This window comes from Aedes aegypti, chromosome 2, assembly GCF_002204515.2.
Source record: "Aedes aegypti strain LVP_AGWG chromosome 2, AaegL5.0 Primary Assembly, whole genome shotgun sequence".
NCBI classification, from domain to species: Eukaryota; Metazoa; Arthropoda; class Insecta; order Diptera; family Culicidae; genus Aedes; species Aedes aegypti.
The window spans coordinates 275,886,937-275,910,258 of record NC_035108.1 but is presented as its reverse complement, the minus strand read 5'-3'; the positions used below and the strand labels follow the sequence as shown (position 1 = coordinate 275,910,258).

Sequence of the window (23,322 nt, the reverse complement as noted above, 5' to 3'; positions counted from 1 at the left end):
TACCTTGAAGCGAATGTGTAAAAGGTTCTTGGCATGGTATGGAATCCGTCCGAAAATACGTTCACGTTCGAGTTGAATCTGAAGGAAGAGGTGCAGAACATCATAGTGAACAAAATATCACAAACGAAGTGACAAGTTTTGCGAACAGTGATGTCCCTATTTGACCCGTTGGATCTGGTGGCGCATTTTGTTGTGCACGGAAAGCTTATCATGCTGCGAATCTGGAGCGAAAGATTAGACTGGGATGAACAAATAAGCAACGAAATACTGGGAGACTGGTGTAAATGGAGCAGATTGTTGATGAAACTTAACGAAGTCGCTGTTCCAAGATGCTTCTTTTCTGGAAACGGTCGAGCTCAGAAGTTACGACAACGGGGCTCCACAATGTACGCTGAACTTATCGGGAGCCATTTACTAGAGACAATTTGCAAGGCTTTAACCATCCCAATCACCACGCGATATCTCTGGACAGACTCTATAAGTGTTTTAGCATGTCTAAGATCCGAAACACGTCGATATCACCAGTTTGTCGGATTTCGAGTTGGAGAGATTCTTACCACGACTACAATCGACGAATGGAGGAAGGTTCAGACCAAAATAAATGTACTAGCTGATCAGGCGACAAAGTGGAAGGACGGACCTAGTTTTGATCCGGACGATTGGTGATATTCCAGGCCAAGATTTCATTCCGACCCTGCAGAGAGATGGATTACTGATTCGTCTCTGGATTCGTCTCAGGAACTTGCGACAACGGTGGATCTTCGTTCATCATTTGTGCACCATAGATCTCCACATCAACAGCCTCTCATAGCTGAAGAAATATTTTCCAGCTGGCAAAGGTTGCTGCGAGCTACTGCAAACGTTATCAGAGTGGTCAAACTATTCCTTGGACTCTGAACAACGGGCCCGTTGATGCCGGAAGTGCTGGCAAGTGCGGAAATACTGCTGTGGCAACAGGTGTAGATGCAGGTTTACCCGGATGAATATGTAATGCTAGTGTATAACAAGGAACGTCCAAAGGAAAAACCTAGACGGTTAGAGAAAACAAGCCCAATGTACAAGATGTCACCGATACTTGACGACAATGGAGTACTGCCGATGAACAGCCGAATAACCAGAGCACCAATAGTATCCAGAGATTTAAAGTATCCTGTTTTTCTTCCTAAATAACACCGGGTAACTGCGTTACTTGTGGAAAGCTACCATATACGTTTCCTGCATAGAAACAACGAGACGGTGCTCAACGAATTGAGGCAGCGTTTCTTCGTCCCTCAGCTTCGTTCGGTTGTGTCCAAGATTGCTAAACTGTGTCAGCATTGTCGTGTGTGGAAGACGACTCCTCAAGTGCCAATGATGGCACCTCTACTCACGATTCGGCTAATGCCCTTCATCCAGCCGTTCACGCACACTGGAGTGGACTACTTCGGTCCAGTTTTCGTAAAACAAGGACGCAGTATGGTCAAACGATGGTAGTTCATAGTTTATCAACACAGTCATGTATTTTTCCCATTCGGAGGTTCGTTGCACTCGCTCAACTCTACGGCGAACCCAGCATCGTGAAGGTAGCTAAAGCTGGAAGGATACGCTGGACAGGGCATGTTGCAAGAATGCCGGACAACAACCCTGTAAAGATGGTGTTCGCTACAAATCCGGTCGGAACAAGAAGGCGTGGGGCGCAGCGAGCTAGAAAGATTGACCAGGTACAACAGGACCTGGAGAGCGTGGGTCACAGTCGAGGATGGAGAGAAGCGGCCGAGTGAATTGGCGAAATATTGTTGGCGAGGCTTTATCAAGATAATTGATGTAAAGCCAAATAAGTAAGTAAGTAAGAGTGCAAAAATCTTGTCGAGGAGTTATTAGGGGAACGGGATATTTGGAGTCGGGGAACTTATGTTCGGGGAGAAGTTGTTTGGTGAAAAGTAGCACTACCGGTTGGCGTACACGGTTCAAAAATCATCAACAGTAATTTGCAATGTCGGAAATGTCTAGCTCGTCTGAAAAATAAAATACCTTTAACCTTACTTCTGGGTGCCCCTTGAAAATTTTTCAAAGGCGATTTTGCACAAAATTCTTTGCATGACTAAACAATGAATCATGAAGATCTACAATTTATTTCACTATCTATCTGATCAAAACCAAATTCAAACCTTTTTATTTCAGACCGTCAAATACAACTGGACCGTCGCCATGGAGAGTGCGGTCGACTCGTCCTTCTTCTGGGGTTATCTGGTGACCCAGGTGCCGGGTGGTTTTCTCGCTTCCATGTTCCCAGCGAATCGAATCTTCGGAACCGCCATCGCGTGCTCGTCGTTTCTCAATCTGCTCGTTCCCGGAGCGATGGCCCTTGATCCGGTGGTGCTCATCATGGTTCGAGTACTGCAGGGTCTTGTAGAGGTAAGTTGGGAAGAAGTTGAAGGGTTTCGAAAGTAACATTCTTATTCTGAATAGGGTGTAACGTATCCGGCTTGTCACGGTATCTGGCGCTTCTGGGCTCCTCCACTGGAACGCTCCCGACTGGCAACGATGGCCTTCAGCGGTTCGTACGCCGGAGTTGTGATAGGTATGCCAATGTCCGGTATTCTAACGGGGTGGATCAGTTGGCACGCACCGTTCTTCTTCTACGGGCTGTGTGGGATCACCTGGTACTGCTTCTGGTTGTGGCTGTCGTTCGAGAAACCTCGGCAGCATCCAACCATCTCGCTCAAAGAGCTGAAATACATCGAAAAATCACTGGGAGATTCGGTGTCGCTGCCGATGCCGAAAATATCCACAACTCCGTGGCGAGCAATGGCCACGTCCATGCCGGTGTACGCCATCATCGTGGCCAACTTTTGCCGCTCGTGGAACTTTTATCTACTCGTACTGTATCAAAGTGCATATCTTAAGCATTCGTTTGATTTCAAAATCGAAGAGGTGAAAGAGTTTTCTATTATATGTTTCAATATACGATGATACGAATCAGTACTTATGATTTTCAGACTGGTATTTTAGGAGCACTGCCACATCTACTGATGACAATTATTGTACCATTTGGAGGAATGTTAGCGGATTATTTGCGGAAGTCCGGACTGATGACGACAACCAACGTGCGGAAGCTGTTCAACTGCGGTGGTTTCGGCTTGGAGGGATTTTTCTTCCTAGTAGTGGCCCACACAAATAGCGCTGTAAGTTTCTGCGTAGGGTTACCTACGTAAGGATAAACTCACTAAAGGCTGAAATGGCTTAATGGCAAGAGAACAGGGAGTCGTGAGTTCGATTCTCACCGAGAAGATGTGTTACTTTTCGCAAATTTTACATCTATTTGTCCATTTAATCCAATTGCGCTGCTCCAAATACAGTTGCTCACACTGTAAATTTTGATTCCGAAATCCGACTGGGATGCCAAAAGCTTCCCAGAAGCCTTTTGTAATAATTTCCGCGTTTCAGCCTTTCGTGTTTCAGCCTTATGTTTCAAATCCCGCTAAAAGAATCCCAATCATTGTAATTCTCATAATTCGTTCTTCCCCAGATGGGAGCAGTGACGGCCCTCACGCTAGGAGTTGCCTTCAGTGGGTTCGCCATTTCCGGCTACAACGTGAACCATCTGGACATCGCACCCCGGTATGCCAGTATCCTGATGGGAATGTCCAACGGCATCGGTACCATAGCCGGTCTGATATGTCCCATTGCAATCGATCATCTCACGAGGGGACAGGTAAGTGATGGGAAGTGAAGGGTGGCTTTCACCAACGACGTGGAATTAACTCAATTCAGCTCAAGTCAGTTGAAACTCATAAACGTCAAATTACATTGCTTGGAAACGCGTTTTCCCCCCTTCGGAAAGAACACGGCGAGCAAAACTCCGCCTTTTATGATTCTGTTTTCTGCCGCCGTCGGGCTCTTTATTTCCCCGTCCCGATGCATCCCATTTCAGATAAATTAAATTTGTTATGATGTTTTACGCTTGATGATTTTCAACAATAAATCACGTGAGCTTGAAAATGCGAACAACAGTGCTAGAACTCCCTCCCATAAACGGCTTCTAAATGGAGAATCACAGACTTTTGCAACAAAACGGTAGTCTGCCACCTCCACAACCGTCGGCTCGCCAACGTCAATTCATGGGATTTTATGCGAGGTTCCGGAGATGCCAGAGAAATGGAAACCCTAACACATTTCATCATTCGTGTAAGAGATTTTCCATTTCTTGATTCTGGAAGAACGTCAGAGGACTAGAATATTTTCTCATATGTGAAGGTTTCAATGCATGTGGTTGTGAGCTGGATGTATTTTCTTTCGCAGTATTTGAAGAATAGAATGATGTAAAATGCTTGTTCAAGCAATGTTTCAGGCGATATTTGGTGAGCACTTTCATTGCGATAAAACTACCTTCAAACAGAAACCTGCATGGTTGAAGCTGAGAGAACAATCACTGCCACTTCTTAGAGGTCTGGGATAGTGAATAATATACCATCTCATTCAGTGCCGTGGAAAGTAGGTATGGCAGCTAGGACATGTACTACGCACAAAAACACCTGGATAGGACAGTCAAAGGATTGTCTTACCCATTTAAACTATTTGCACGAATTATTACAAAAACTTCTTTAACTGTTAGAAAACTCTATGGCATATCTGAATGAATCAAGAGATGGTTTCTAAAAAAAGTAAGAAGTTTTTTTCCGAGATACAACCGCCAAGTAGACGTTGGATAACGTTAGCTTCTTCTATTTCCTGGCTTGAAACCTTCACGAACTTATGAAAGATTTCTACCGATAAAAATCCAATCAATTTTCATACTTTTTCTTGCATGTCAAATCTGACCTATTATGGACATTATGTGTTATTATTTAGTTTGTTCAGTTAACATTTCAACACCGATAGAATCAATCGATGGAAGAAGAAGCGTGAGCGGTAACTCTTGCTCCCTAAACAAATATGGCGGTTGAACGTTAGGTCGACGCATAATCCACTAAGATTGGTTGCTTTAGTGGGTTCCAAAGCCAGTTTGAGGTAAGAGGTACTTCTCCATAAAGTCTGCGAACTCCATGTTTTCCTCTTTGATCTAATCGATGTTAAAGTTGCCAGTCACGATGATTGGCATGATCTTCTTTTGATACTCGAAGAAGTTCCGCACCATGAAGAACTTCTACTGCTTCGTCGTGGTATCCGGGGAAATTTAAAGGCAAATCTGCGATTCCAGAGCTCGGCCGTCATGGAAGCGAGTGACCTAACTGATCAGTTTGTTTGAGGATACCAACCCGATCGACAATCGACCAAACCAAAACATCAACACAGCTGTTGCTGATAAGTTTTAGCTCTTTGTTTGACAAGTTGATACTCTGATCGCTGTAGCATGCATTTACATGTAGGTAGCGACGACGACAACGGCATTATTCAAAGTAAGTAAAGTTTGTAAGGATACTTAAAATATATCCCCAAGCCCGATTTCATCTTCTAAACTCGTACCAATTAGTCCATACCTACGGTTGAAATAATTTTATTTCTGTTTGATTTCTTCTTCTTTATTAAGAATTTAGCAAGCATATTCGGATTCATAGAGCTCATATTCATTTATAGAGTCGTTTCAAAAAATAACAATAATCGCATTGACAAGTGATCAATTTCATTCCGAAATGGGATTTCCCGATTTTTTTATTTAAAGGGTGAGTTTTAGCACTAAAAACACATTTGTTCGAAAATTTTGGCACATGAGTCAAAGAGGCTGACCGTCGTACTTGTTTTCCTGCATTCAGTGGTTTGGCATTTTCAACATTATTGAAAACAGACAAGAAAAACCACGAAAAATGATCAATTTCACCCGAAATTACGGTGCATGTAAATTTCGAAACGTCAAAACCTTATAACAGCAAGAAAAATGTGCCTTTCTATGGTAAATAAGACATGCCTCGATATTTACCAATTTTTCAATAGTTCAGTCATGAAAATAAATAGTTTTCATTATTGAAGTCGATTCGTAGAAAGTTTCCAATCGATTGGTGCAATAATTTTGAAAATCTATCCTGGCGTTATATAACGCCTTAGAATGTTATTAACAGTCAAAATCTAACCACTTTTCGTGACGCAAGCGATTTTTCGTTTTTCGAAATTGTACCTCAGTATGTTGCCGTAAGACGTTATTCAACGTCAAAAAAAATCTGAAATTTGTTTGGCGGTTGGCTCTCCTAAGCAAATCTGCGGTTTATTCAAATTTTGCTAGTTGGGAACGCCAAGGTTAGTAAATGTTTGTAAAATCTGACCAAAATCTGATCACTACTTCGTGATCAATCTAGTTGCCGTGTGTGTAGGTCCATCCCGTCTCGATAGTGCGAAAGCTACTCAAGTTTGACAGATCACAGTACACTTTTCACGCTATTCTAGATTACCTTATGAGCCATAAAATGGTAGGCAAGTGCAAGGGACATGGAGGTCTTTAATTTGTCGTGTGTGTGTGTGTTCGAAAAGCTGAACATGAACACGAGAGCATTAAAATGAACATTGGTGAACGCTCACAGCTCATGAGCCTTCAAAATGCATCCCTGTCTTTGGCATGAGTGAAACAATATAAATCGAATTATTTCAAGCAATTTTTTCAAATTGATAAGATATATAGAAGTTTGAAGCTGAAATAGTAGTTTATGAAACAAGTTGCAGAATGCTGCTTTTTACAGTACGATTCGTCCATTTATCCATCGAGGCTTGGCGAGTTTTATAAATACGATGAGTCTATTACGATGAGAAATTGCAATAAAATCTTTATTTCATATGTTCTGAAACCTATCGTTTCATACCCTTGTTAATTTTTGTTTATAATTTTATGTGTTAGTGACGAAAATTCATTATTAAAAATGCATCAAAAGCAATATTTTCGTTTCTCTTTTCAATTTCATGGAATGAGTTTGAAAACCTGATAAAATATCGTCCCCTTAATGCTTCAACTAGATAACTGCAAATTTCGATTTTTAGAGTTCAATTTGTCGAAACATAAATCCTAATTATATCCCAGACAACCAGAATGTACGTATAGCGAAATCACCTTTTGCGTTATGCGATGCTTACATGCGCAAAGTTTCACGTATAAGATGTTGCAAAAAAGCTTTATACGTACAAAAGTGGAGGCGATATATGTGCATATTTTATATGATGAAAAACATCATGTAATGCGAGTGCGTAAATTTTAATTCGAACTAGTCGAACTGATCCGACTTACTTTGTACGAGTATACGGGACGAAACGAAATGTACATGTAAACTCATAAAATAGCGTTTTATGCGAGGAAACTAATCAATCAAACGATATCATCCACCATGTATTGCGGGAGTGATGATTTTTTTTTTTAATAAACGACTTTGTGCGTAAACTGTTATGCGACTTCTGGTTGTCTGGGATCTGTCTGATATTCACAGATCATAAGCATGTGATTTAAAATAAACAAGTCATAGAATAATTTTCAATCATGTTCTCTATGATTAACCTTGTAAAACGGTCAAACCTTTAATGTAGAATAGTTCGAAATTTGGGTTTTCAAGTTGTCTTGTTGTAGTAGCAAGGGGACGATATATGAAAATCCAGAGCAATTATCAACATTTTTTGCACCTTGATATCACCTTAAGAGCGAGTTTTTATTTTTCAATTTAGCGATATATTCAAACTTTCTAGATATCCTGTTAAGGCGAAGTAGGCCGCCATTGAAATTCGTACGCGTCGTTGATGATTGTTGCTAATTCATCTCTCGATTTCTAATCAAAGAAAATCAGTTGGTTTGGCACTGACACAACTGAAAAAGTATCAGCATACTTTATGCATGTTAGCGCGTACAGTGATACTTTTTCAAGTCAATGTAAACTGTCAAGACTTAGTTTTATCACTTAGAAATGCAAGATGAAAAGTCATCATGGTTACCAAAACGAATGACTGGCTACTTCCCAACTAACAATTCAGTGCCACAAATAAGCATGCATGTTTAATTATTGTTTAATAATGGTAATGACAGTTGAATAAAAATGTTGTCCTATAGCAAGCTGAGAAGATGCTTTTCAAATACAAACTTAGGTCATTGTTCAGCGTTATCCATTGAAAGGAACAAAAGTTGAATCACCACTTATTAAACGTTTCCAAAAATTCTCATTCGACTAGTCAAGATTGTTTTACTAATGAGCTGAACAAGACATCTTTCCCCCAATTAAAAAGCCAGTATTCCACCAAACAAATGTATATGTATAAAGGGATATTCAGAAGACGAACTAACGTTTTATTTGCTTCGCACTTCAGCTATTTCCACATGTTGAACATAAACATGATTAAGAGCTGAATAAGTATTTTATAAAACCCTAATTTAGCTTCAGTATATTATAAGAGCAGTTGATCCAATTGAGGCCAAAATAACGACTAACAAACACATTGTTCAGCAATAAATAAGCCTTGCAAAAGAGATCACACTATAGCTAAATTTCATAAAATGGACAAATATCCGAATTTCGCGTTGAGTTCCGTATGCATTCCAAAGCTCATAACTTATGCTTTCTCAAAACTTTTTAAATAGCTGTTCAGGAAATAAACATAGTCAGCCTTCAGAAATATAGGATTATTTTGAGAAAAAAAAAAATCAGCCAAGTATTCGGAGTAGGAGCGAAAAACTTACAAACAAAGCGTGTTATTGACTTGATTGGCATAAGAGATAAAAGATCTGAATACAATATCAAAATTTTGTTCCTGGAACTTCTGGACCTATGAAAAATTTGATGTTCGCAGATCTAATAAATAGCTCGCAGCTATTGCTCATATCTTATATATGGCATGACAATTTTGTTAATTTTAGATATCATTTCCAGATCTTTTATATCTTATATCTGTCAAGTTAATATCACTTTTTGCTATCCATATTATAGTTTGCTATTGCAAAGCTTTTCTGGCCTGCTCGGGATGTTGTTCCGTACAAGAAAAGTGGAAATTTCTTTGACAGAATTGATTAAATAAATTTCTACAGCGAGTTACTTTTGAAATTACATTTCTTCACAACTGAATAAATATTGAGATCTAAAAAAAAGATTCACTTGGCCGCGCATCATGATATTCGAATATTTTTCTATTCAGGTGCATAGTTCTCAGAACCCTACAAATGATTTAAACATATTCATACAGAGAATTATTTCTTTAATGCTTGATTGCTTGATAGGTTTAAAATAATTAATTATTAAATATATAATTTATGAAACAATTTTTTTTTCAATTTAAGTTAATGAATCATTCAAATTGAAGTTTTGAACAAACTGAAACTTATTATGAAATAAGATCAATAATTTCGGATTGATTTTAATTTGTGTAAATAAACATTATTTTCGACCATTATTGACATCAATTGTCTCAATGTGCGCTAAAAATAGCCGACTGAACTCAGCTTGGGTCAGCACTAAACAGCAACTGAATAATATTCTTGTTCAGCTGTTAATTAGCGTACCATGTTTTGTCGAATAGAAGCTCAAACATGATCAATATTCAGCTATGAGAGGTTTATATTTTGCATTTTGCACTGGACGATTTATTCATCAGTTCTAGGATGGCGCAGATGGCAAGGCATACCGCTGATGATTGGAAGGTCTCGAGTTCGAATCCAGTATCCAGGCGATTTTTAAATATGGTTGTTGATTATGATACTTGTGTACACTACATTAAAATGCCTAGAAAAACAAAATTTTGTTTTTTATTCGTTTTTAATTATTTTTGGACCAGCCCTATAAAAGCTGAACTATATGCTTGTAAAACGTTTTTAAAGCGGAAAAATAAAGTTGGTATTCAACGACATGCTTTAAAGTTTCTCCATATTTGTGTGAACAACGCCTGAACAAAGGTTGGCTATGAAAATTATTAAAATGTTATAAAACATGATGCTGAATAAAACTGCCATAATGGTGTTTGTTGAATGAGTGAATGTTAGTTGGGTTAGCCTTAAACATTTGTTCGTATACTATTTTTTTCAACTCATTTTTTCACATGAAATCATATATTTCTCCAAATATGTTTCATTATGGTATTGGTCTCAAATTCCGAACATGATCAATTTTTCTATGATTCAAGTTCAGAGACAAAAGGGTATTTCACGTTGAAACACAACCAAATATTCTGAACATCAAATCCCAGAAAAACTTCAAAAAGATTTTTTTATACATATTACATGCTACATAACTTTTATCGCACTAGGGTGCGGCTTATTTTTTGAAAGTTTTCAAAACCGAAATCTCGTATACTCTTAAGAATTCAAATCACATTAATAGAGAAACCTCGAAGTTTGAGTTTAAGATTTAGAGGTGGCGCAAGCACCTTGAAGGTGAATTTTCAAGTTATAAAAAAGTCAGAGAAGTCACAATAACTTCGGAAATTTCTGACCAATTTTGAAACTTTTAGCACTATTAAATTTAAAATTAAATTAATGAAAACTTTGTAGAACACCTAATTTGTCTAAAATCAAAACTAGTTTCAATTAGAAGTAGTTTACTCCAAATTTATTCTCTTTTTACTGAACAAATCATCTCTGTTTGACCATAACTTCATGCATACTTAACCAATTCCAAATCGTTTTGCATGAGTTTAAAGCTTATTGTTCTCAAACTTCTCATACATTACATTTTACTAAAAAATTGTGTTTGATCAAGTTATTCTACAAAAACTTCACAAAAACATGATTTTTTAACGAAAAACGTCTTCTTTCTGGCGTTACGTCCCCACTGGAACAGAGCCTGCTTCTCAGCTTAGTGTTCTTAAGAGCACTTCCACAGTCATTAACTGAGAGTTTATTGTGCCAATGACAATTTTTGCATGCGTATATCGTGTGGCAGGTACGAAGATACTTTATGCCCTGGGAAGTCGAGAAAATTTCCAACCCGAAAAGATCATCGACCGGTGGGATTCGTACCCACGACCCTCAGCATGGTCTTGCTGATTAGCTTCGCGTTTACCCCTACGGCTCACTGGGCCCCGCAACGAAAAACGTCAGTATTTTCAAATATTTGTCAGTTTAACAATATTTTTAGAGCTGAAGCTGGTTTTTCTCATTTGTAATACCTTTGAATAGGAATTTGCAACATTTTTTAAATAATTTTGGAACAAAATTGGGCATATTATGCACTATTCAACTCGTAATTGAAACAAGATGCTTTATAAACGTAAGTTTTATAGGAAAAATGTAATTTTCGGCAAAAAACTCAAATAATCCAAAAAAATTGGATTTTTTCATTAGAAAATCGTGTTTTCGGGTGGTTTTTGTTACGTTAAAACCATTGTTCAGAAAAATGTGTTGTACAAACAGTTTGGGAACAAATAAATTTGCTTCAACAACATGTAAAAATATTTGAAATCGGTTGAGTATTTAACATACATACATACGGTCAAACATACCGAATTTTTGAGTAAAATGAAGAAAAATTATAAGAAAACTACTTTCAACTTAGACTTGTTTTAATTTTAGACAAATTTGATGTTATACTAAGTTTTCATAAATTTAACTTTGAAGATAATGGTGCTAAAAGTTTCAAAATTGGTCAGAAATTACCGAAGTTGTGGTGACTTCACTGACGCCATAATTTATAACTTAAAAAAAATCACCTTCAAGACGCCTCTATATCTTAATATTTTTGGCTCAAACTTTGAGGTTTCTCTACTAATGCAATTTGAATTCTTCAGAGCACACAAATTTTTGGATTTGAGATCTTTTGAAAAATAAGCCGCACCCTAATCTGCACCTAATTTCGTAAAAAAATGTTTCGTTTATTGTGGTGGAGTAATTCTCGCTGAAAATAAACCACATATCGTTATAATTCCAACTGTTGTCGTACTTTATTTGACAAAACTAGAGGAGATGTGTATTGGTGGACCCCTCGTACGCTAGCTTGCTAAACAGTTTGAAGAAAAGCTAAACTTTTATAAATTTCAGCTATTTCTTCACGTATTATTGTTCTCATAAACGCAAAGCAAATTTAATGGCATCGTATGAAGAAAGGATGTAGCTTTCGTGTGAAACAAGATATCTACCCAAGTAACATTGATTATTAAAGGAATCATACCAGAAAGTACTTTATCAATTATTCCAAATATTGCTTTGAAAGACAGGCTCTGTCCCAGTGAGGACGTAACGCCAGAAAGAAGAAGAAGATGTGGGTTATGAAAAGGGTCCGCGTGATCTGTGGATATTTGAATTCAAAACTTGTAATCAACTGAGTTATTGAGTCACCACGTGGCTCGGTAGCTTAGTTGGTAAAGCGCTCGTCTAGCATACAAGAGTCCTGGGTTCAAATCCCAGCCGAGCAAGTGGATTTTTTTCCATAATTTCACCCATAATTTATCCATCTTTACCACGCGTAATGAGTTGATGAATTTAATTACCATGCGGATTGGATTACTGAAAAGCTCAATATATGTGTTACTAGACCAATGCATAAATTGCATAAATGAATTTCTGTAACATTCCGCACCTTAGATGAAGCTAGTGTCGATTGAATAAGGCAGATATATGTGAAATGCTTCCACTTAGAAATGGGGCTACCAACCGTATTGTTAATCTCCTAGAAATATCTTTAAAGAAATGTCTGGTTGGATTCTAAAATAGTGTTATAACTCCTTATCTCCTCCTTTTTGTTTAGTCTTCCGGTTCTTTTTTTTCAAGGGAGAGGTCTCTTAAGTTCCTATTTTCAAAACTAACAGTTGCTACCAGCCCTGTGAACGGCTTGGGATGTAAAATTTGTGTATTCAGCCTCAATTTTATTGATTTAAAACTACACTCACACAGAAATTTGTACGGTTGAAGTTGATATATCAATCAATGCCACTCTTTAGAGCTCTGGAACAGTAAACAGTATACCATCTCAGTACTTAAGTTGACCAAAATTCATCAATATTCTATGTTTGCCACTTTTTGATGAAACAAAACAAATTGTGTCTAGTAAGGGTATTTTAACATCTAACATATCTCCAGTTAGATTAAACAAGTTAAATAGTTTGAACTGTCCATAGAAGTTGATGATGACGTTGGCATCCCTTTGAAAGACATTGCAAAGAATAAACTTTTGAATGGAAATTTAGTTTTTGATAGTAACTATTTTTAGAAGCTAGGAGACTTTGCAGGAGTTTTGACCCAGCTTGGATACCTAGGAACACTTATACGTGGCAGGCACGAAGATACACAATGCCCTGGAAATTCGATAAAATTTCTTTTACGAGATGATCCTTGACAGACGGGATTTGATCCCACGAGTCACAATAGTCTTGCTGAATCGTTATCCGCTATGGTTAGATAACTATCGCCTATTTCTTGTAAAGTTTAAATTTATTGTCAAGCAATAATTTTTTAACTTTCAATAAATGATGAAATGAAAGTTTATAAATAAATCATCGAATATACTCCTAAACTGGATTTTTACTTTCTTTCTGGAACTGCTATGTAGCCGTAAATTAGTACATACTGTGTTTAATAAATTACTTTATCTAATGGAAAAATATGTATCACATAATTATGGCATCGCATACTATTTAGAAGAAAAAAACAGTGGCCACAATAGAAATTCTACAAGTTATACAAATGAAGACAAATTTTATTCATTCTTCTGATTGATCTCCTTCACTTTAACAGCTTCACATTCCTTTACTATGAAACCATCTGCCTTCTACAATTCCACAGTGAACCGATAAAACCCCCTTCTCTTACTGGGCTGGTTGCCTTGGTTAGAACATTCCACATTGTTACCATGTTTCACATTCTTTTCATCGTGCTCTATTACGAAACGTTGCATCGGGCAAGGGAGTCGCACTTGGATACAGCATCGCTCCAGAAGTAGCATTCATTGGGAATCCTTACGGAAATGTTTTCCGAGTAAGGATGAACGTCACCCTTCATTCGTGCTTCTAGCTCTCGTGAATTGCTGGATGAAATATTTGAGATCGTTTATTGGCTTCACAATTCTACCCATCACGTCGTCGGTTGGCATGAAGCCATGTGAATGAAGTACCACTCTTTTAACAAGTAACAGATTTATGAGTTATGTGAGGAATCCGCAGTGGGGAATGGATAGGGCTTTCATTAGATAAGGGGTGTATCATGTGGAATTTCGTTGATTGAGAAGTTAATCGATGGATGTATTTTCTGTTCTTCCAGCCAAAATCCTGTTGGTCAACGGTGTTCATGATAGCTGCAACGGTCCATCTGGTGGGTATCACCTTCTACGGTATTTTCGCGTCCGGAGAGTTGCAACCGTGGGCTGAACCGACCATCGAAGAGCAGAAAGCGTGGGATCCCATGGCCACTGGGTACGAGAAGGAAACGACTTTCAACGACGCCAATGGAGCAGGTGGAGCAGCAATGGCCCCCGGAGCTCCCTACATGGATCCTTCGGCGCAAATCAACACCACTAAAACCGTAAGCTATGGAGCGGTTTCTCACGTGGCGGGCAATCCATTTGCCTATCCGAATGTGATCAATGAAGAACCGGTACAACCGGAGGCGAAGGACTCCTACTTACACGGCAATCCGGACGAGCGTTCGTATTGACCTGCGCGACTCAAGAAAACCGTAACCTTTAGTTGTAACTAGATAGTGTCGTTAGGATTCAGACATTTTTGCTTTGTTCATTGTGATCATAGGTAGAAAACTGTATCCGTTCTCCGTACAAGTTTCTCTCTGGAACAAATTATCTGTGTTAGACTACATGGAATGGTGAGGTAAACGACGAACTGCAATAGCAACCAAGTGAACAGTTCAGTATTTTGTGGATAAAATATACAATAACTTAGACTATTTCAGTTAATAATTCGACTAATAACGTGGAATAGAATGAAAAATTAACCCTGCTTAAGCAATTACAATTTAGATAGTACTTAACAAATACTTGAGCAACTGACGGTGTAAGATCAGATTCATTTAAGAGAAAGTTATGATAATTATAGAAAAAAAAACAATATTCGCTGTATCACATAAATAGTGACGGAAATATCAGTTACCCAAATGAAAAATGTAAATATTGCTGTGAGATGACAATAATGAAGCATATAATATATCTAGAGCAGAGCATTTGTTAACCTAAAGCACGAATAATGCTTCAAGTAGTCAACGTTAGGTGAAGAAAAAATCTAAAAAATACGAAAAACTCTCAATAACTGTACATTAATCTAAACAGAATAGTTCTAAGAACGATTGCAATTGACCTACTATCCACCCCTTCTTAATCAGGTAATCGATCTATAACATCCACCAAGAAAGAAAAACCCTTATATATTTAGGATATTGATGGGATGTTCAGTTAACTGACGGGAGGTATGCTTTCGGTTTTGTAAAATACGCGCATTTCTTTCAACTAAAAGAGTCAATTTACAAACTTGTACACTGTAGACCTATACATATGCATAGACAGATGAATAATAAGACAGCGGAATAGCGCAGAGCTGCCCGACGACGGTAGCTTGTGCTGCACAATTTAGGACAAATATTATCGTAGTGCTGCGGGTGCGAGAGATAGCGTAGACCCAAATTGCGTTGAAATTCTACTCGAACCGGGGAGAAGTGTGTGAATGTGGTGTGGTTGAAGCATTTGTTACTTTATATATTCTAGGTTTTTTTTTTTGTTCAATGTTGCTTTTCAATCTTATCCATGGTGTTAACGCCTTTAGCTTCAAGATGACTCGACTAAGGGAGCCGGGTTTGAATCCCGGTGCTGTTGAGGATATTTTAAGGTTATACAACTTCTCGATTTCCTTCAGAACTCTACAGAAACTTCTGAGGAAGCCTTTTCAAAGGCTCCTGTTGAGAGTTATGTGAAGACTTCCATGAAGACATCTGAAGAAACTCTTGACATTTCTGTGAGGATATCTGTATATGCTTCTGTGATGGCCTATGTGGAGACCTCTGATGAAACATTATTGGGAACCTCTTGACAGATTTCTGATGAGACGTTTATGAAAACCCATTTTAAGACCAATTTGGGCCCAGTGCTTGCTGTAGAGACCTCTGTGGAAACCCCACATCTTTACGAGACTGAAAATCCCCGTAGCCAATGCTGTATCAGGGGGCCCAGATAGCCGTAGCGGTAAACGCGCAGCTATTCAGCAAGACCAAGCAGAGGGTCGTGGGTTCGAATCCCACCGTCGAGGATCTTTTCGGGTTGGAAATTTTCTCGACTTCCCAGGGCATAGAGTATCTTCGTACCTGCCACAAGATATACACATGCAAAAGAGGTCATTGGCATAGTAAGCTCTCAGTTAATAACTGTGGAAGTGCTCATTAGAACACTAAGCTGAGATGCAGGCTCTGTCCCAGTGGGGACGTAACGCCAGAAAGAAGACAATGCTGTATCATTGCATGTAGGAGGCAGCGCCTATATCGTGATATCGTAACCCTTGTAAGATAATCAAAGATCTTGAAACGTGTGTTCGGTACCGACGCTTGCCACGGTACAGTCTGGAACGACTCAAGCCACTCGAAGTCACAACTGATTATGCGCAAATTCCAGGCAGCGTTACCGGATAAGGGAGAGCTCACCGAAACCTCTCTTGAGGACTTCTGGAGTAGAGTCAAAGCAGCCATTAACAACGGGTTCATGGAAGGATATTGGCAGAACGATTTGTTCGACAGAAAGTGCCAGTCGGTGTTACGATCGGTGAATAAAAGAATGCAACGCGGGCGATGACGCTGCAGCAAGGTATCCGTCAAACCCTGCTACCGGAGGAATGGAAGGAGGGAGTATTATACCTAATATACAAAAAGGGGGACTAGTTGGAATGTTTGAACTATCAAGCGATCACTTTTTCTAACGCAGCTTCTAAAGCGCTTTCTCAGCTCATCTTCCCAGCTCGTCAATAGCGAGCAGATTTGTGGGAAGTTATCAAGCCGGCTTCGACAATGGATCATTGAAGGTAGTTTTTGCAAGTGCTCACCGCATCAAAACAAAGGCGCCACGGTATATGGGATTTCATATTGTGACAGCATTGCTGTTCTGTCAAACACACAAAGTTACGGTGGCGCTATCTATGCTTTCCATAGCGGCCGTTTTGGTTATTTTCATGATCCATACACAAAATCTTTATGTTGTGGCAAATCCTCGATTTCAAAGCGGCCTATGATACCATCGATTGCGAAAAGCTATGAAATATTATGGACGAGAATGGTTTTCTTGGGAAACTGACGAGACTGATCAAATCATAGATGGATATTTAAAACAAGTAAAGGACTTCGACAAGGCGATGGTCTTTCCCCAGTAAACACAAACTCGTATACGATGGCGCAAAAGAGTGCAAATGTGGAGGCGATATACGTACATGTGCCATAAGGCTGCATAAAAAGTGTACGTATATCGCCTCCTCTTTTGTACTTTTATATCATACCATATACGATCATGTGTTTGCTGGGTCGTGCCTCCTGTCCAATTTTGCGTTAGAAGGTGTTATAGAACGGGCGGGTTTCAACATGTGAGGGACGATTTAATAAATCCAGTCAGCTCATCTGTTTCGCTGACGACGAAGATAAAGTCGGAAGAATGTTCCAGATGGTTGCTGAGATTTATTACCAGGCTGAAACATGAAGCAGAAAAGGTTGGATTGCAGATAAATGCGACGAAGACGAAGATAGGTTAGGAGAACCGAGCGCGATATGCCTCGCATTGGCAGACGTGTGACGATTGACGGAGAAGAGTTCAAGGTGGTGAACGAATTTGTGTATCTCGAATCATTGGTGACGTGTGATAACAACTGCAGCAGTGAAATTCAAAGACGTATCATTGCCAGAAGTTGTAGTCCTTTCCGGGCATAAAACGTGGACAATACTCGAAAAGGACCTGCAAGCGCTAGGAGGTTTTGAACGACGTGTGCTTAGGACGATCTTTGGCGGAATATGTATGACGTATGGAGGAGAAGAATAAACCACAAGCTTGCGCAACTCTACCGTGTACCCAGTTTCCAGAAAGTCGTCAAAGCTGGATGGGTACGAAGAGTGGGGTACGTTTTGAGAATTCTGTACAATGATCTCGCAAAAAAAAAAAAAAATAGTTCGTCCTGTTGGAACCCGACCGGTACATGGCGAAGAGGGGAGCAACGAGCTAGGCGCCAACAAAAGTACCGTAAAATGGGGTGTTAAGGACTCGTGGGGTTTTAAGGGATTGAACTTCTCAATCAAGTTCGACAAATCACAGAAACCTCGAAAATCGATATATAAGTCATCTGAAATGCTCGATTTGTTCAGAGGATTGTGAACTGCATTTTGTAATAGGAGCTGTCTATTAATATGAAGTATTGTGGTTTCTAGAATTTGAAAACCTTTCAAAACATTTTTGTTCGAATTTTATGGGCTAAATACATTTATCTACAAAACCATGAAATATATTTGAGAAAAAATCGCGAGTAAGGTAGAAGATAAGAAAATTTAATTGAGATCATAGTACAGACAAAAACTTCATAAAATTATGTCTGGGTTTCGATTTTCAGAAACTTTTATGAAAAAAGTCTCGTTTTGAAAATAAGTGGGGTGTTAAGGAATTATCTATTCTAACTTTTCTAAGTAACTAAACTCATTAAATTTATGCCGTAATATATTTCAATATAGTTTTGAGTTGTTCCGTCAAATTGAACTACAATGTAAAGTTAAGGGATCCATTTAGTGAGTCACTAAATATCTCCAAAAATGACTTTCATAATGACTGGTAGGAAAATATAAATAAAAACTGAATAATGTGAATATGGTTTTTTTATTATAATATTTTCATAAGTTGTTCCATCACATTGGAGAAAAGTTTGCATATAGGAATGATTATCTTATTTGAAATGGTTTTGGAGCTATTAATTCTTTTAAGTTTTGAGATTTATTGGCGTTATTTCGGTCCACGGGTTACATTAATAAACAATCGTTTTGATTAAAGCCGACGTTTAGAGCATTTATTTGCTCATTTTCAGGGCAAACTATAATTTACAAAAATATATACTATTTGTCTGGTCAAGTCATAAACATTAATTAATACTACTTACATCATTGATTTGTTTTTAAGTCAAGTGGGTTTGGACAAACATTGATTGAACGGCTAACAACATTACACTGCAATTACAAATAAATTTTGGACATAATAACTTAACTCACATAATTTTAATTTGAACGGAGCACAAACTTACACAGCTTTCACCCGAGCACATCTAAACAGGTTTGACCTAAATAACGCCAATAAATCTCAAAATCAGTCTAGACGGTCGATATTCCATCAAATTCTTTTAAGTATTATCTAGGTCCTAGATAAACAATTATAGTATAAGGTTATTTCCGAGCTTTTTTTTTTGGAAAATATATAGTGTGCGGTATAGTGTGAGCGATTCCGCTCTGTATTGGAAACTTTTCGTTAGGATTTTTCCCGATCATGCCACTGGGTGTTACATGCAAATCCGTTATTTGGTGTGGTGCTTTATTTAAAAGGCAAATTGGACACTTACCATATTCACACTTAAAGCTTGTTGAAATTATCCATCTTTTGACAAGTCATGACAAGATTGCTCTGCACTATTCTACAATACGAATACTGCATCTAAGTATAAAAATCTTTTCAAGACAATTGTGCGATGCACTGATAGCTTGCTTGAAAATAGAATCAATAGGTATGAGAGATTTAGCAGTTATAATAAAATGATTAGCGTTTTCAGGAGTTCAAACTTGAATTATATTGAAGTTATATCATCTTTAGATTTAACAAGACCTTTAGAGTTAAAGGAACACATCAACGATGTTGACCAAAATAATATTTATTTGCTGTTGGCAAAATATAGTTTTATATACAAAGCTCAAATTCCTTAACACCCCATTTTGCATTTTCGTCAAAAATCACACAGTTTTATGATTATCTCAGAAATCTGCCATAGGATCGTCTTCATTGTAATTGGCTTTTGATATACACGCCGGGAGAATGGTAGGACTGTATTTTGTTCAATTATTGGCATACTAGAAGTTGCTCGAATTTTAAATGGAATTTTTTTTTTCATCCCTTAACACCCCATTTTACGGTAAATTAGAATCTTGAAACGTTTGAACCCGCACATGTGTTGCTTCTGGCTTGTGAATTGCGTGGAACGTGGAGTTGACTTGGAAGTAATGAATGAATGACTAGTTCTTCAACGATAGTCTGAACGGCATCTATGCGCCAACAAGTGATAATTCCGGTTAATTACGTGCCTACGGAGAGTAGCTTTAAAAGATGTCAAGATATTCATCAAAGATACAAATGCGCAGATTGGGGAACAAAACTACGGTTTTAAACTTCGCAATCATTAGTACCTACTTTGAACGACTGCACCGCAGCTGTAGTGATTGCTATCTGTGAGCCCTATTTGATAGAAATAAGAGCCTGGAGAGTAGTGGTAGGACATAAGTCGACACATTACCTAATAAACTCACGACTTAAGTCCAACCCCTTGAACCAAAGCTTCTTCGATACCTGCGGGAGAACGGAATGTAACACCCTGCCCAATTCTCCGGCATCCCATTTTTGTTGCCAGCTGACCAACAGCTGACTGTTGACGAGCAATTGAGGAAAAAAATCATTGAAGGCGATTTGTCGGTCAAAAATATCACCTTCTATAGCGCCCACCTTGGCGAGCGAGTCTGCTTTCTCATTGCCCGGGATAGAGCAATGTGAATGTGACCCATACCAGGGTGATAGTATATAAATCATTCGATAGAGCTCTCAATTTAGATCGTATTTTACTACGGAGCTAAGGCCATCCGTAAAAATGAAATATTTATCAGAGGGAAGAGCGGAAATTCACTCTTATGCGTAATGTACAGCCGTGAATTTAGCGAATCCAGTGGAATCATTTGTTTTTGACCCGTCGGTGTAAAACCTTCTATCGCAGCTGATGTGACCGAACTCGCTGACAGAAATGTTTGGTATTTGCTCTGAACAAATCTGGAATTCCTCGCATGTCTTGCCTCATGGTCAGATAAAAAACTACAGCAGAACTTGAGAAGTCAGGGAAGCTATCGTAATTGATTCAAAGAGGGGTTCATCTCCAGAGTCATGTACGCGTAGTACAGTTTCATAAATCTTGTTTGAGAATTTCGTTCGTCTTCTTCTTCTTTCTGGCATTACGTCCTCACTGGGACAGAGCCTGCTTCTCAGCTTAGTGTTCAATGAGCATTCCCACAGTTATTAACTGAGAGCTTTCTTTGCCAAAGTTGCCATTTTCGCATTCGTATATCGTGTGGCAGGTACGATGATACTCTATGCCCAGGGAAGCCAAGGAAATTTCCATTACGAAAAGATCCTGGACCGACCGGGAATCGAACCCAGACACCTCCAGCATGGCTTTGCTTTGTAGCCGCGGATTCTAACCACTCGGCTAAGGAAGGCCCGTTTAACTTCTCAAAATTACCAACGGGTTCAACACTTCACAACGGATGAAGATGCTTAACCTTCCATGAACCGATCTGATAAAGGCAGTATGCCTGCTAATACCTCTAAACTCAGTCAAGTTCATGCAGCCTAACGCGATCCGAAGACAGCGATAAGTACTGAATACTGGAGCTGGAGCTTCAGAATGAGTGTTTTCGCGGCGGATTGGAACCAAAAACCACCGTATTCAAGAACCGATCATCCGGGTGTGCTCCTCACCTTGTTCCTGTGAGTGTACGCATGAAGTAAATTTGTTGCTGGCACTTCTAATACAAATCTTTAATTCCATAAAAAACAAGTGTTATCACAACTCCGCAAGGCCTGTTTTGTTCGAACTTAAAAGTTCTTTCAAAGTGTGAATTAGGGTGAGCATCTCACTTGAAACGTTTAAGGACTCGTTTTGTGAATTTTTACTCCTCAGAAAACCTCGAAATCACTTCGTTCAGTGTCAGCGAATGCGAATATGAGCTTAATGCTGCCAATATCTGAATGCCTACCACGAATGATGAAAAAGAGAAATTGGTGATTGATAAAACAGTGATTGCTGTCAGACAGAAGGAGCATTGCAAACAATTTTTGATGAGCTAAGGTTTTTTTTTTCAAGAAATAGAGTGAACACAGAGAGTGTGGATAAATAAAAGTAATACTGCCGGGAAACAGCTTTACAAATCGAACACATCTGAAGGAATGGGAGGACGGTTGGTTGGTTTAGCTCAAACTCCAAATCTTCAAGAAGTGTCATAGGATAAGGTTCGTCATATACAGAAGAATTATTCTTCTGGATTCGGCGTACGAAATACTATCGCAAGTTTCGTAAAAATTACTAAGATCACTTGAGGAGTCTTTCGTAGACGAATATAGGGTTAGTTTTTTTGTGAAGGCCGATAACAATGTATCAGATGTTCACCTAGCCAATGACCATAGACGCATTCCTAGAGTAAAATAAGCAGACTCACCAACTGTTTATTGATTTTGAGACACCGTAAATGAAATGATATGCGGCAGTCAGGTATGGTTAGGGCATGGTTTTCCAGCGAGACCTATTAGGCTGATATTAGCGACACTAGCAGGTTTGTCATCAAGTGTTCGGATTGTAGACGAGGTGTCAGCTTCATTTGTGTCATTGAAATTGTTGTGTACCTCCGAATTTACTGTTTGACATTGTATGCTCTGTCGTATATTCAAGAGTTCGTTACGAGTTCTTCTTTTTTCCTATTTATAGCATTATATCCGAACTGGAATAGAGCCAGTTTCTCAACTTAGTGTTGTTATGAGCATTTTCACAGTTATTAACTGAGAACTTTCTTTGACGATTCACCATTTTTGCATATGTCGCAGTTACGAAGATACTCAATGCCCTAGGAAGTCGAGAAAATTTCCTTTACGAAAAGATCATCGACCAGTGGAATTTAAACCCACGAACCTCAGCTCAGGTCTTTCTAAAAAGTTACGCATTTACCACTAGTAAATCAACGTTGACGGTTACCCAGCAATAAAAGAACTCATTTCCACTGTACCACATTTCCTACAAAAATTGTGAATACCGTAAAACGGGGTAACTTTGATAGTTTTTTCGAAGAAAACTTGAATATTTATGCTTGCTGTTTCAAAGAATTATTTTTAAAACAAGTACTGGCATCCTAGCTATCGATTGCTGCCGATAGATTTCCAAAAGATTTATTATGAATGGATATATAATTTTTCATATAATCGAAAGTTGGATGTCTGTTTTGGGGTAACTTTGATAATGGAGTATGAATCGAACAAAATTGAATGAATAACGAACATTTGTAGGGCATTGCATACCTCTAGGCGTTTAACGTTATATGGAAATTTCTGACTTAGATTACAAAAAAAGGTCCCAGTTTGTGAAAATGCTATCCGCTAAGAGATTTGAGACCGTATTCAAGTTCTATGATAACTAGGCTGTCAAAGATAAGTGGCCAACTAT

General features: G+C 38.5%; 1 protein-coding gene and 1 non-coding gene across 2 annotated transcripts in view; both read left to right on the top strand.

Annotated features, from left to right (window-relative positions):
- The window catches only part of LOC5572657 (vesicular glutamate transporter 1), a 187,762-nt gene extending 172,648 nt beyond the window's left edge, over positions 1–15,114 (top strand). The window contains exons 4-8 of the mRNA XM_001654107.2: positions 2,161–2,394; positions 2,449–2,913; positions 2,979–3,164; positions 3,509–3,694; positions 14,117–15,114. Of these exons, the coding sequence (XP_001654157.2) occupies positions 2,161–2,394; positions 2,449–2,913; positions 2,979–3,164; positions 3,509–3,694; positions 14,117–14,509 (1,464 nt within the window). The 3' untranslated portion in view covers positions 14,510–15,114. The remainder of the gene's footprint in view (positions 1–2,160; positions 2,395–2,448; positions 2,914–2,978; positions 3,165–3,508; positions 3,695–14,116) is intronic.
- Trnaa-agc lies at positions 12,205–12,276 on the top strand. Its single transcript has one exon. It is a non-coding gene; the product is annotated as a tRNA-Ala (tRNA).
- Positions 15,115–23,322: the final 8,208 nt, after the last annotated feature.